General features: G+C 55.1%; 1 protein-coding gene across 1 annotated transcript; it reads left to right on the top strand.

The window, feature by feature from the left end:
* Positions 1–14,122, top strand: LOC137157306 (corticoliberin-like). The gene is made up of 4 exons (XM_067554595.1): positions 1–60; positions 4,715–4,912; positions 9,940–10,097; positions 13,394–14,122. The coding sequence occupies exons 3-4, from the start codon at positions 10,054–10,056 to the stop codon at positions 13,809–13,811; spliced, it is 462 nt and encodes a 153-aa protein (XP_067410696.1). The 5' UTR covers positions 1–60; positions 4,715–4,912; positions 9,940–10,053; the 3' UTR covers positions 13,812–14,122.
* The last annotated feature ends 1,102 nt before the right edge of the window (positions 14,123–15,224 follow it).

Here is a 15,224-nt window from a genome sequence, read left to right as displayed (position 1 = left end):
CCAAAGAAGAGAGACGAGAAACCATCTGCTCTCCTCCCAGAAGAAGCCACAGCTTCACAGGTAAGTCAAACACTGCTCTGCACCTTCCTTTCCCCCCCTTTGCAGGGGTAATTTCAAAGTATTCTTTAAAGTCCTACAATGTATTTAAATGTCAACCTGTTTTTATGCAATGGCCCTTTGCTGATCTGGAAGTCGGTCAGGAATTTGCAAATGTTTCATCAATGCATTATAAACATAGCAAAGCTTCAAATTGCTGCAGCAAAGTATCTGGGCGAGAAAGGCACAGTGCATATTCTAATTGCTTAAATGTATCCTTGCCTTTTTGCCTTAACATCCCCGTACACGGGATATAAATCGATCTCTAAAGCTTCATGCATTTAAAAAAATCATTGATCACAGATTTGAAATAAAAAGTAGGCACAGCCATCAAGATAAGTGCATGTTACAACTTTGCAATTCTCCTAACCACAGGGAGCCAAATTTTGCTTTCATTTATGCTGGTATGAATCCTGAGTAACTTCACTGAAATCAGTTGAGTTATTTGGGATTCACATTGGGGTAGCTAAGCGGCGAATTTGGCTCAATGTATATTAGAGAGTGTGAAACTAATAGGACCTGGAAAACTAAGAGGTAAAATAAGTTAAGGACTAGAGCATAGACAGCAGGTACCATTATGCATTTTTCTAATGCATTTCTGGACCTATTGGGGTTTTCACGAAGTATTATCATCCATACAAAAGAAAAAATCTCTCTCTTTGCAGGTTTCCCAAATAATTCATTTTTTAAGTACGCAAAACTTAACTGAGCATCTTTCCCCCGCCCCTCCTCCCGCACCATGACAAAGCGCCCTACAATTAGACTGTAAAAAAAAATCTATGTACTGGCCTAACATATAAGTCAGCGTTCTACATAGTTGAGAGCGTGAAAAGGAAACTTTCTGAGCGTTTGTTGGCGAATGGAGGGGTGACCGCTTTGTAAATGCGCAGGCGCTTGTGTGCAGCTGAATTTCAAAATCCAAGGAGCCCTTTCTAGAATACACTGCCATAGGCTGTAGTAGCAACCCAAATCCTTACAGGTTACAGGAGTGTTTCTTTGGGGCGGTTTGGGTCACTGCTGTGCTGTTCAATTTGTGAGGTGGAAAACCCCAAATTCGGCTTCTTTATCCATGCTCGGTGCTGCCCAAGTGTTACCAAAGTTTGCAATTACTGGCTCGATCCAGCAAGGTGGCGCGCTCGCTGGCCCTGATCCAGCAAACACCTTGCTTCTCTTTAAGCAGGAAAGTATAAATAGCCCTGTCTGACTTCAGCGGGGACATGCTCAAAGAGGCCAGAGCACGCAGCACACTAGCTAGGTGGAGTCTGTCATCAGGAGAGCTCCATCTCTGTGCAAGGGGATCTTTGGCTGCTGCTTTAAGTTGTTCTCACACACTCCTGCCTGACGCCTAGCCGCTGCAGAAATGAACACCTGGGTTTTCTGCTGTGCATTCATAGAGAGACCCAGAAAGAGACAGGAGAATCTACTTATCTATAGGCCAGACAACCATTATCTGTATATCACTGTCACACACGCAGAGGGAGCGTGCACCTCGATGTAAGCCGTAACACACACACACACACCCTTTTACGTAAGCCATAACACATGACAAAGCACGTAGTAAACGTAGTAGAAAAACCACACAGGAGACGTGGTGGGCTAGCATTTCAAAGAGTTAGACACACACACACAACGGTGCAGGCACATGTGGGAACTGAGCTTGACACTATAGGCCTCCCGTTGACTTTACCTAGCAGCAGATTACCCTCCAGCCCAGCCCACCTCAGCTAGAAATAGCCGGCCCGGCGAGGGGACAGAGCACCAGCCTACTGGTGTGCTGCTGGCGGCCCTCTTTGTGGCATGGCTTGTTCCTAGGACCCTCCGCTAACCGCGCCACTGCACCCGAACTACCTGAGACGACTTCCCGCCTTGAGCGGCCTGCCGTTTCTAGCGTCTAACCCAGCCCCTGGGCCTGGCATTGGCACGCCGCGAGGCGTATTTACAGCATTTAGAACGGTGCATTGGCACCCATGGCTACAGCCCGGAGGTATCTACCCCGGCACAGAGCAACTATTGCCCTTCTAACACCTCAACCGCACTCGCTGTTACCGGGACGACACCAATCCTCCCTCTGCCCAGCTTCCCCATGCGTGTGTCACGTACCCGGGCCTGAACTCTGCAGCTGCAAACTCATGTGCATATGCTGGGCAAGTGTCTTGCGGGTGCAAAGCCCCTAGTGACAGGTGGGTGCACAGCCGAAGGGACTGCCCGGATAGGAAAGTTGCACCCGGTTTAATTTCAGGTTGGGAATTTAAACCCCTTTATTTAAACTGGCGCATGGTGGACACTGCCATGACAGGTTGGTTTAAGAGCGGCTTTCTTTGGTTTAGCTTACGTCAATTGGGAACAGGTTGAACCAGAATAAGTCACTTTTAAACCGGAATAGGAGTGTCTACACAGGGGTTTGCCCTGACTAAATCAGCTTCAAAAGCACTTGAAGTTACCTTTTTCCCCTGTTTGAAGCTGCACTTGCACCTAGGAGGCAGGGCCCCAGCCCGACAGGGTCGGCAAAATCCCCAGGTGGGCAAAGTGCTGGCAGTCCCACAACCGCAATCACACAAACACCCCGCCTGCGTACCCAACACCAGCCCACGCGGCGCTAGGCTGCGCTCACCCACGCACAGCCACGTGCTGCTGGCCGCCACCTGGGAGGCAAAAAACTAGGCTGCCAGGTGAGAATTTTATTTACTAAAAAATCGCTTAAACCGGGGGGGGAGGAGGGAGCCAAGCTGCCTCTCCAGGCCCTTCCCATGACACAGCCCTGCCGCCAACAGGCGCCACGTTTCCCCCACCCAGTCCTGACCTCACAGTCCAGCTTCTGGACCGAGCCCTGCCGGCGCACGTGCCAGCCCGCCATCCTCCTATTCAGCACCCTGCCTTGCACGCCAGGTCCCGCAGTCCCTGGGATCCAGAGCATCCTGCATTCTGGGCTGGGCTGAAATGAACCCAGCTGCATGGGGGGGCAGGCTGTGCTGATGTGCCATTACTTGGCCCAGGGGCTGAACCTTTGCCTCCCCCCGACATCAAGACAGGGAGAAAAGGAAGCTGTGGAAAGAGTCCCTGACGCCCCAGGGACTAATATCACCTGTGCAACCTTGCTTGGGAGATGTTCCCCATCAGCACATAGTCATCGTGGGGACACCTGGTAGCTTGTTGGCCTGGAGCGCGCCGCCCTGCTAGGCAATAGGGCAGCGCTTGGACTCCGGTGAGCCCTTGTTCCCCCGGCCGGGAGCACCACAGAGCCAACGGTTGCCATCTCAGCGGAGGAGGGAGTGTCCCTGCTCCTGACTCAGCCACAGCCTGACGGCAGTGACGGCACATGGAAAAGCTGACTCAGGAACGCCACCCCGGCCCCATCAGTCGGCTGTGGTAGCTGGCCCGGCCCTTTTGACTGTGATCATCAGCCACCAAGTAATATTTGCCCTTATATGGTCATGATGCATGTGCCCGTAGGACACACGAGGAGGGCCATTGTTCCCGCCAGGCAAAACTGGCCTTTCCCTGGGGTGGGCTGGGGCTGTGTAATCGCCACGTTCCCCGCTGGCTAAACACAGTGTCTCTGGGCAGCCACAAGTCTGAGGGGGCCAGCGGCAGTGGAATCCCAGCACCCCAAGGGTATATTTTCGCTTTGCCAGATGGTCCCCTCTCGTCTATGAGCTTAGACCTGCCCCCCAGAACGGCTCAGCCAGCCACGCCTGGGAGACAGACCCTGCATAGCCCCACGAGGTCTTTGTGACCGTGATACGTGACTGCAGGATCATGCTGGCTTGGAGGGGCAGACGCTGCAATGCCTGGCTGGGCGGAGGGGGATTGTAACTGGGAACTGGCATCAAAGGAATTATTCACATCATGGTTCGTCTTCCCTTCCACCCCCTACACGCTTTGGGCTAGAGAGAGGGGCTGAAACTGACCAAGGCAAGAGCATCCTCTCCCCATACAAAAAGGTGACAAGTTTTAAAACCGGAGGTCAAAGCTCCATGTGCGACAACACACACACAACTGCAACCTTCGGTTCCCACACGGGCAGTTCCCATGGCTGCCCCTCTGTAGCCATGAGCAGGCACATAATCTGCACGGGCTCGCAGGGTAGCGGTGCACATCTGCACGGGCTCTTTTGCATGTGGCCTTTGAGTTCTGAAAACTGTGCCCCCCCAAAGGCATGAGACCTGTCATGTGCTATTCCACCCAGCGTCTGCCATGACATCAAACCATTTGTCACTGAGTCCTGGGGAGGCCTAAGATAAAATACCGCCCGGCAGCCCCCAAGGTGCAGTGGAGATAAGGCAGTCAGGCAGCCCTTTCAGCACATACAAAGGGAAAACGTTTCCAGGGCAGGTATATGGCTAAATAGTTCTCACTACAACAGCCTCTGGCTTAGACTATGATAGACAATTTGCTGCCATCAAATCATGCCACCAGCTGGCTGCTATTTCCATCCCTAGCCCCTGAATGATTATTAACGCGGCACAGTCGCTGCAGCTGGCTCTGGGGTGGGGGGTGAAGGCTGTAACATACATGAAGAGGTCCGGGGCGGTGAGCAGACATGGCACGTAGACTTTGTCGCCGGTACTGGAAGAGGGAAGGGGATGTGTAACTCTGCTCTGTCTCCTCTCCACTGCAGGGGCCAAGCAGGGGAGGTGCCGCAGAGAAGGCGTGCGGCCGCTGCCTGTGTGAGGGGTGTTTCGAGGACTGTCTAACCTGAGAATGGTGAAACATGAAGGTCAATCTCAGGTTCGTCAGCCCATGAGACACCTTCTCGAGAGCTGGGGAGGCAGCGCGAAACCTGCACATCGGGCTGGCAGCCGGACCCGTCCCGGAGGTAAGGTATTTCCATGTGGTGTGTGTTCCCTCATCCAGTCCCTCTCTCCGCGTGGCAGCGAGCAGAAAAGAGGCCCCACGAGGCCTCTCAGGTGCCCGGCGGAAGCATTATGGGGGACATTCAAGGCGCTGGTTTTGCCTTATAAAGCCCTAAATGGTTGGGAACCTGATTACCTGGCAGACCCCCCCGCCGGCAAACCTACACCACAGCGAGACCAGCACAGAGTCCCTCAGTATAAAGCAGAGGGAGCTTCAGACAGGCTGTTCTCTGGGAGCAGGCCTGGAGTTGGGCACTTCCTGCCCCCTCCCCCAACACACACACACCTTGGCCCAGGTGTGTAACCTTTCCAGGCATGCTGCAAGATCCCCCTCTCTCCCCTTGTTCAGGCTGCTGGGGAGGGTGTGGGCTGAGCTGGAGCGATGGATGGGCGATCCCTGGGTGCGCTGAGGGCTGGGGTATCTAATGCAAGGGCCGAGAGCTGGCAGTTTTAAAAAAAAATTGAAAAGTAAATGTATAAAAAATAGGAATGTTCCCTGGGGAATTCAAGTGCAGGAACCTGGAGAGGAGCTCTGCTCCCAGGAACGCATGATTTCTCACCCCAGTGTCACCAGCCCAACCTCAGCCAGCAGAGGGATTTGAACCCAGGACATTCAGCACAAAAAATACGAACCAGGCTTCAGGCCTCGATTTGCAAACCTGTCGCCTCAGTTTGGGAACTTCCTGCTCAGGGGCCCCACCTGAGGCACCTCGGCGACAGCCAGGGCCTCCGAGGGGTGTTTCTCTGCCACTGCAGGAGTTCAAGTCCTTTAACGTGCCTCAAGCTGAACACCTTAAAACGGGGGCACCCAACCTCAGCCGTCCCTTGCTGGCCCCAGTCCATAAACATTACGCAATGACAGAGTTGTAAGCCTTCTTGGTCAGCCGTCCACTAGATGGGGCTAAAGGCCCACATTCATCTAGCCGGGGGAGGGGGGGGGGTCATACCAGCTTTGCCACTGGTTTGGCATCTGACCTTGGGTAAGTCATTTAACCTCTCTCTGACTCAGTTTCCCCATAGTAAAATAAGGATGAGATCACCTCTGTCCCTGTGCTGTTCTGAGGCGTACCGTCGGAACAGCTCCAGTGGAAGGTGCTGTGTAGGAGCAGGAAACTCTTCCAGTTCCAGTGAATGCACAGCTGCTTCTCAGCGACAGCGTCCGCACTCACTACAAAACACGCGTGCCAGTGCCCTGCCCTGCTCCCCTCACGCACACATGGAATGCTCCACGCCCAGCGAGCACACAGACTGCCCCGCCAGCCGCCCATCGGCCAGCCCCACTGAAGTAAATGCCCTTGCACAGTGAGCTGATGCCTGCCTCCGGGACAGAGGCGAACCTGTATGACACACCCCCGTGAGTTTGCTGGGCAATGGGCACTAAGAATTCCTGAGACTCTATTTCCGGCTAGTCCCGTTGCCCCGAACATTACACAGCCAATAGTTTTAATAAAGCCCTTTCTGCAAGACGAAGTGGTGCGTCTCATTTGGCCATATGGATCAGGTCTGCCCCCGTAAGAATCGAAGCATTCAGAGCCTCCGGTCTCTAGGTGGTAGTAGTCATGACCAAGGAAGAGAATTCCAAGTGGAGAAAAGTTTGCAATGCTGTTAGGGTGCACCCGTTTGTCAGGAGAAGCAACTGAAAGTTATCCAGGCTTTGCTGGACTGGAACTTGTCATGGTCCCTAGTTCAGAACTGCCAGATCCACATCCAGCCTTTCAAGATAGGGAAAGCTCCCATGATGAGACATCCCTAATTGGAAGACTCTTTGACTTCCAAGAGCCGTGGGACCGCTTGGCTGAGTCAATGAATGGAACTGATTGATGAGTTTGACATCTCTGAACGCTTCATTAACACTTAGCTGCCTTCCGTTTTTACTAGTGGAAAACAAAATGACATACTTAAAAAAATAAAACAATAATTAATCCCCAGGCAGCATGGGTGCATGTGCTTTTCAGCTATGAATGTGTCATTGATGTTGTGATAGAACAAAAAAAAAACCCTGAGATGAGATCTCTAAACACTGCACACACCACCAATAAGCACTTATTAGACTCAGTTGTCGGTAAAGTTTTAAATGTCTCTCATACGATTAAATGACTAATCCTAAAACACCAGGGCCAAAAAAAAAAAATGTTCTAATGCACCCTCACATGTTATTTTCCATAAGGGGGAGAGAGATACTGGGGAACAAAACCAGCTTTATACTCCTGAGACAACTCAACACGATAAATGTAATCGGCAAAACAATCTCTCCTCATTGTGTTAGCATCTGATTTTCAAATTCAGCCCAACCCATTCAGACCATTCCACAGGCCAGTGACAAAGGGTCAGTCCCTGTGTAAGAGGGAGCTAGTGGAGTCTGATCTTGCAGCTAAGGCATAGGATGGAGACTGGGTTCTGTTCTGCCACAGAGACTTCAGTCTTCTGCCTGGGAGACTTCAGACAAGTCTGGGAAAGGCTGTGACTCGGTTTCCCCTTCCCTACCATAGAGAGGACAAACCTGCTGCTGATTTTCAGAGATGCAATACCCCACAGTTGCATTGACAGTCTTTGGGCACTTGCAGGTGATCCGCACGCTGAAAATCAGGTCCCAAGGTGGGTTTCTAAAACCGGGCCCTGAAAAAGGACATGTCTGAAAATGTGGGCCAGTAACACAGGGGTATAATGCGGTGGATCCTCAAGTGGAAAGTTCTCTGACAGTGCAGAGCTGTTCTTACTGCAGCACCAAAGTACAGAATTCCACGCCCGGCCTTTGGAAGCTTTAGTGACTCAGATGAGTCTGGAGAGCACTTTACAGTGAGTGCATAACACAGCTACGCAGGTGTGACAGGCACAGGCACCAGTGACTTCCAGAGGGGAGACTGGAGGCAGACAAGCTGTTTTGTGTAAATATCGTCCGGTGCCCTGTGGCCTGGGTTAAGATGATCAAACAAACACATTCAAACACTTTAACAAGAGACAGCCTGGGGCATTTGCGACCCAGGGATCTTCAGAGGGGAAAAAACCAACCAACCAACCTCAGGGTGTCACTCACTTGCAGTGCTGAAGCTGTTTACTCCACCAGAACGGCTTGTCCTGTACTCCACTGGACTCCAGAGCGGCTAGCGTCTGCCTCACAGCCCCAGGAAAAGGCCATAAATCAGAGGCTTGGAATCACAGAGGTGTGTAATGCTGCAAGGTGCAGGCTATTCATTAGCTAAAGCAGAGGCACCAGAAAATATATACCAAGGGGCCCAAATCCCATTGAAATCCAATAGCAGGTCCCTAAATCTCTTAGGTCAGGTCTACACAGTCAGCGTGTTTGACAGGCTATCCCAAACAGGTTCCCCACGTGACATAAACTATTCCAGCAAAAGCATTACCTGCTGGTGAAGCTTTATTTACCTGAGGGCTTTTGCCAGTACAGCCATGTCCATGTGCAGGGTGTGACACTTCTCTACAGAGGTGTGACACTTTTGTACTGGCAAGAGCCCTAGCACAGATGCGCTTCTAGCAGCAGGAGAGTGCTTTTGCCAGTAGAGTTTCATTGAACTGGCACAAGCGGTGCTAGCAAAAGCCCTTTTCCCTGGAATCAGCTGTTTTTACACCAGGTTGGTTTGGCAGGATTGCTAAGCCGGCAAATCTTTTCTAGCATAGACCTGGCCTCGGATTCCTTTGCAAGTCTGACACTAAGTCAACAACCTTTGCAATTCGACACAGCCTGCTCACCGGCACACCCGGTCCAAAAGGAAGCTGTGCCTTCTCTATGCATTAGCCATCACGGAGGGCTACTTTAAAGCTGATTCACTACTCCACATGCCATCACTCCGTGTCTCCAGCAGAATCTAGGCTGATTTAGCTGCATCCATTCACAGAGCAGCACCAGCCTGCTGGCTCCCTTTTGAATCTGGAGCGATACCACAACCTGACGCCCTGGAAATTCATTCGTCTCCAGAACCAGCATTTAAAAAAAAAAAGATTCTTCAACTTCCCCACTCCCCACTTCGCAGGAGCTACATTCCTTCTTGTAAACAGGCCTGCAGTTTGGTGACTGCTTCACACCCCTCTTTGCCATCACATTTCCCCAAAGAGCCAAAGGACACAACAGCGCCAGGTGCTAGCTAGAGCAGGGCAGAGAACTGCTGTCCCACTCAGAGTAGGCCGCAGAGCCCCCTGACAGCTCTCGGCTGGGGTTAATTCCAGGTGCGGTGCTCATATAACGTGGGCAGGGAGGGAGGGAGAGATAATCACAGAAAATAGGAAAATCCTCCAAAACATTCGTCCCCTCCAGCTCACGTTTATGGTTTCAGCAGCACCATCTGCTAGTGAATTAATTTAGGGCCCAATCCTGCACACAGGTCCATTGCTGTCCAGAGTTTTGTTTGCAGGTACAAGGGGTCTGCCTGTCCAGTGCTCACTGCTGGGCCCTTAGGCTAGTGTGTTCTTTTTAAAAGGAGAAAAAAATCCAGTGATTTCATTTTAGAATCAGTTATAAAATGGTCTCATATTGACGGCCATTTCTTCCCCCCAAAAGGAACTTGAATGTCAAAAAATGAAACAAAACCCCAATGATCCATAACTGCAGATTTTGAAGATATTCTGACACTTTTTTCTAAGGGTAATAGATGGTTTAATCAGCTTAATACTTTTTTTTCACAGCTTTTGAGCATATACACAAAATAAAACCTAGAACATAAACTTGAACTTCAAGTGTAACTACGGGCCTCCCCTTGGCAAACGTAACTAGCGGACAAATAGTCTGCAAACGTCTGCGCATCTGAATAACGTTACACACGCAGGTGGTGTCATTGATTTCACTAGGCCTGTTCAGCTGAGTAAAGTTACTCACGTGGGTAAGCGTGATTGCAGAATCAACCCCTGTCTGGCTGCGAGTGAATCTTATCTATGGGCCTCTTCAGTCAGTTATGACGCTAAGAACTTGTTAAATGTCATCAATCCATCCCGGCACATTCACCCTCAGGAATAACGAGCCCTATTATTTAACTTTCAGACCTCTGCTGAACCAGCTGCAGAATCAGATGTCACAGAAAGAAAAGGTAGAACATTATGAAAGAGACGGGCAAGCTGTTCAGAACCGCTTCCTGCATTTGAACCAGGAGGGAGAATGAAGATAAAAAGCTTCTATCACCAGATCTTCCTTTTCTTCAGGTAATGATAGCTGCAAGATGCCATTAGGAATGATTGCTCAGTTCCATTATATATGAATTACTATGGATGATGCCTTCACACAGGAACAGTTGTTATCTGTGTCTGTGCCTTGTCATCACAGTACCTAGGGGGAATTGCATTTAGAAAGGTGGAATAACTGTAGATTGGCCTTTATTATCGGAGTGCGGCAGGGTGAGATCCATAGCCAGGTGAAATGTGTTCTCTTCTTAACTCTTTCCAGGTTCAGGAGACCCGCCAAAACTTTGCCTTACGTTTACAATCCTGAGTACAGCCCAAATGGGACTCAGCCCTCCCCCCCTGCCTTCCCCACACACCAACATACACACAAACACACACCCCATTTCTAGAGCTCTGAGCTTCACATGCCAACAGAAAAGGGAGGCCTTCACAATTTTAGGCTAAACTTATGTCAGATCCAATTATTGCTTGATAGGAAAATGGATAGGACCATAGGAATTGAGAGATTGGATCAGACCCCAGGGCCATCTAGCCCAGGAACCTTTCTCTGACCAGCACCAGATTCTTCAGAGCAGAAAACCTAAGAAAAACCCAGGAGCAGACGTGAGCTAACGTGCTGGCTACACTAGGTCTCAATCTGCTCTCCAGTAGTTAGAGATAGTTAGAGATAGTTGTTTTAAACACTGAAGCCCAAGATTTAATGTCCCTTCCAGAACCGATGACTGGCTGCTATCCATATACAGGCCCAGATCAGAAAGCCGCTGTCTGATAATCTGGCTCGTGTTCCACGGAGAGACGGCTGGTTATACACTCCTTGTTCCTAACTGCTACACGCCATAAAGAAGCTAGAAAGACATTAAGGAGGAGATATTTCAAAGGCACAAAGGGCAGTTCTGCACCAGCTCCCTCTGGGCCTTGTGTGTGTCAGTGGAAAACTCACCCTAAATGCTTTCCCAATGTTCCTTTGTCACGTGAGCACCTGCTGTAGTGGTCAGAGGGATGCGATTCAGTTGCCAGGGAGAGGGGAGATGGCCACAAACGGGAAGGGAGGCTTCCATCTTCTGACCCGTCGGCCACACCAGGGGAAAAAAGGGTGACAATCCCTGCTAGACCCAGCTGTCTGTGGTGGGCCAGAGGCCAGGTCATCAGAGCTGCCTTTGGACTCAAGGTTCTACCAGGCCAAGATTTTCGACAGTGGCTGGTCATTTCGGGTGCCCAGCCTGAGGCACCTGAACGGGGCACTGATTCTGGGGGGGGGAGCGGGGCTGTCCAGCTCTTTCTGAAAACCAGACTCAAGCTGAGCACCCAAAATAACAGCCTCGGGCAATAACTGACACTGAAGGAAGGTGCAGCTACCAAAGAACCCCAGTAAAGGGAAGTGTGGGGCTGGGGGGGGGGGGGCAGTCTGTGGCTTTGTCATTTGGAGGGTTTAAGGCACGATTTGCAGTAAGAGGCATGTGTATATGGGGGGGGGGACAGGCAAAGCTCCGTCTTTACCTCTGCACGTAGCCAGAGGAGGCAGATCGCTGCCGGCGCTGCTGTTCCCGTGGCTCGGGGAAGTGTTAATCTCCGGGAGCTCCTGGAATGAATCGGGCGAACAGGGGACTCGGAGGGCGGCGCGTTAGCCAGGTGAAGCGCTGCCTTCCCCAGTCCCGGGGAGAGACACCCCGCGCCTCACCTGTTACACGGTGCGCCCCGGGTTAGGGGGCAGCCTCCCCCACTGAGCCGGCTCCTGGGCGGAGAGAGACGGGCAAGGGACGTTGGTCTTTCGGCCTATCGCAGCTCACACACACACACACACACACACACCCGCCGTGCACTGACACCTGCACTGACACCTGTGCACACGGGGGGTGCCGGGAGCGGTGCACGGGTGTATTTCCTTTCAGGGATGCCTAAAGCCGAGCCCCGGCATCCTTAGCCGGACCCTGCAGACCGCGTGGCTGGTTCGCAGACGCCCAGCCCCGGGCAGAGCCGGCCCCGTTCCCCTGCCCGGGTGGGGAATCCGGAGCCCGGCTTTGGACAGACTTGGGGGCGGCGGGGAGCGACGTGGGTCCCGGTGTGTTGGTGAGGGCAGAGGGCGGCTGCTGGGGATTCCCGGTGGAGGGGCCCGGCCGGGCTGGCCCTGGAGGGGAAAGCACTGGCCAGCCCGGCGTCTCTGCGCCCGCGGCCGGTGCGGAGCGCAGCCCGGGGAGCTCCCGCGGACCCCTCGCCCCGCTCCGGCGGCTGCAGCGCGCTGGGAAGTCCCGGGCCAGGCGTCCCGGGGACCGTCCCCGAGCGGCGCAAAGGGAGTTTCAGCACCGTGGGCAGCTCCGGCGCCTTTCGGCCCGCGCCAGCCGGGGGGGGGGGGGCGGCTTGCCCTGGTGGGGACCGGTTCATGATCCTCCCCCCCACACATCAATCAGCCTCCCCCCGCCCTGCCCTCCTGGCTCCAGCCCTGACCCGGGGGGGGGGGATCCCAGCTCCCCTGCCCCAGCTGGTCTCCAGCGCTCCAGCGCCATCAGCTCCCCCCCCCCCCCGCACACACACACACACACACACACACGCACACACAGACAGACACACGCACACACAGACACACGGGCAGCCCGTCACGCGGCGGGGGGGGCCGGGAAGGCTGCTCGGTATATATAGGACCGGCGGGGATGGCGCTGCCGCAGGCGGTCCCCTCCCCTGCGGCGCTGGGGACCCGAGGCTGAATTCTCCCGAGGACCTGCCCAGGGTGAGTGTCCGCCCCGCCGGGTCCCTGCCGGGGTATTTCCCGGCCCCAGGCTGCACCCCTCGAACCCCCCAAAGAACAGCGCCTTCCTCCGGCCGGGCTGCGACTTTCCAGCCTCTTGCAAGGCGGCCTGGGGTGGGGGGCCGCCCTCTGCGCCCGACGCCCCTAGGCTGGCCGGGAAAGGTGGGACCCTCCCTCCGGCGGAGCGAGCCGGCAGCCGGGCCGTGGCTTGGTCCACACCCCCCCGGCGGCAGGCTGTGGGGCGGGCAGCGAGCTCCTTTCGGCGGAGCGTCTCTGGGGCAGGCTGCCCGGTCCTGCCGGAGCGCGGGGTGCAGCCGGACCCGGGGCCGGGGCCAGGCTCCCGGCTCTGAGGTCAAGGCACTGCCGGGCAGTCCCCGGCCGGGGTTCCCCCCTGCCCCGCCCGTAAGGATGCAGCGCCGGGCACCGGCTGCCTGGACCATCACCCCCCCCCCCGTCCCCCTCCCCGCCGGGCCGGGGAGCTCTGGCCGCTTGCCCGGGGGCTGGGGGACGGGACGGGGCCTGGCTCGCTGCCGCCTGCCGGCCTGGGTCACCCCCCCGACGGCGCCTTCTCTTGCAGGCGCCCCCGGCCCCAGACGCCGAGGATGAGGATGATTTCAGCGGCCTCCGTCTTCCTCCTGCTCGTCCTGCCGGCGGAGAACTGCTCACCGCCGGCCCGGGCCCCGCCCTTGGCTCTGGGCCCCGATCCCAGCTGCGAGCCCTGGCCCCGGAGACCGGCGCCTCCCGCCAGCACGGAGGCGGGCCGCCCCTCCCGCCCCGGAGCGCCGGGGCCCGGCCGAGACCCGGGGGCCCAGGCCCCGCCGGCGCTGCGCAGAGAGGCCCGGTCTCCGTCCTCCTCCCGCAGGAAAGAGGGCAGGCCCAGCTCCCTCGACCTCACCTTCCACCTGCTGCGGGAGTTCCTGGAGATGTCCCGGGAGGAGAGGCTGGCCCAGAAAGCCCTGAGCAATAAATGGCTGCTGCAGACCATCGGGAAGTGAGGCCGGGCCGGGCCGGACCGAACCGGACCGGGGGGGTATTTTTAGGTTGAACATTTAAATTTATTCTTGTAACACGTCTCAAGGGCGGGGAAGGGATCGTCCAGGGGCACGAAGCAGCCCCGGAGCGCTGGGGCCGGCGGGGTTGCACCAGCGCCCCGCTCCTCGGGCCGGGAGGGCGCTCCGGAGGCGTGCGTTCACACGGGGCCGGGCGGCCGCCTCTGCTCCGCTTCGCGCTCTGCCGCCGCGCGGGTACCTGTGTGTGCTCTGTGTGTGTGTATGTGCCGTGGATTAAAGCGCCGCCCTGCACTGCAGCCTGGCCCCCCGCCTCTTTTAACCAGCCCGCTCGCCCGCCCGCGGGCGCTAGACCAGGGAGATGGACCAGGGAGGAGGGGGGGGGTCCCCCAGCACGTGGTGTCACCAGCCAGCGCTGGGCAGGCAAGGCGTGGTGAGCTGGGGACATCCGGAGCTGAACGTTGCACGGGGGGGGAGGGGGAGAGCGGGTGGTGTCAGGCAACCGGCCACAGGGGCTGGATTTACACGGAGACCAGTTTGTTAGTGTTTCCGACCGGGCTCGGCCCCGGAGTTCCATCGGCTCCACACCACCCTTGTTCCGAATCGGAGTGAAGCGAGTCCCCGAAGGGGCCGGGGTCCTGCAGGAGGGTCCCAGGCACGACACACACCTGCCCTGGCTGCGAGGTCCCTGGAACCGTCTCATTCCCCCTACACAAACCCGAACTGGGGGGAGGGAGGTGTCGTCTGTCTTTGGGGGTGGGGCGGTGTTTGTCTAGTCCTGCTCTGAAAGACGTGTTCCCAGACACAGGGTCTGACCCCCGGAAAGCGAACTGGAAAACGCCAGAGACAGGCGCCAGAGACCTTCCCTCGGGGCTGTCTTGGCTGCTTTCCAAATGCCACCTTGCTTTTCAATTAGCACCTGATCTAGTCCGACCCCCCTGAACTTTCAGACCAAATCCTGGCCAGGATTGCCACGGGAACACGCCTTGCTGAGGCAGCAGGGGCTGCCAACCACGCCTTGGGCAAGTTATCTTCACTCCTCCACTTCTCCTCATGCTAATTTCTCCAAAGCAAGGGCGTCCAGAATACCAGCACAGGAACAAATGCGACCACTAGCCTCCTTCACTTTCCTCGCCCTGTCTGTACAGAATCCAGATAGCTGCCGCACTCCCTTCTCACCTCTGGGCACAGATACAAGCAGACAAGATGTAAGTGAGCAGATGCTTTGGATTTCATTTATTTGCATGTACCTTTTTTGCACATTATCTGCAGCCCTGGGGCTCCTGGTATTTTCTTCTTCCAACTAAAAATCCAGCTGTGTGGATGGACGATTTCAGATCAGAAAATTTCACCAGGAAAACAAGAACCGGTAACAGTTGGTTTTAAGCTGTTGAGTTTGGA

This window comes from Emydura macquarii, unplaced genomic scaffold, assembly GCF_026122565.2.
Source record: "Emydura macquarii macquarii isolate MOO-44397 ecotype Brisbane River unplaced genomic scaffold, CSIRO-AGI_Emac_v2 contig_1483, whole genome shotgun sequence".
NCBI lineage: Eukaryota > Metazoa > Chordata > Testudines > Chelidae > Emydura > Emydura macquarii.
This window is presented reverse-complemented; position numbering and strand designations above follow the sequence as displayed.

Bases quoted from the DNA above. Each gene is read 5' to 3' on its own strand.
- LOC137157306 (XM_067554595.1), top strand. From the start codon at position 10,054: ATGAAGATAAAAAGCTTCTATCACCAGATCTTCCTTTTCTTCAG. The intron at 10,098-13,393 runs GTAATGATAGCT...CTTCTCTTGCAG, and splicing joins CAGATCTTCCTTTTCTTCAG to GCGCCCCCGGCCCCAGACGC.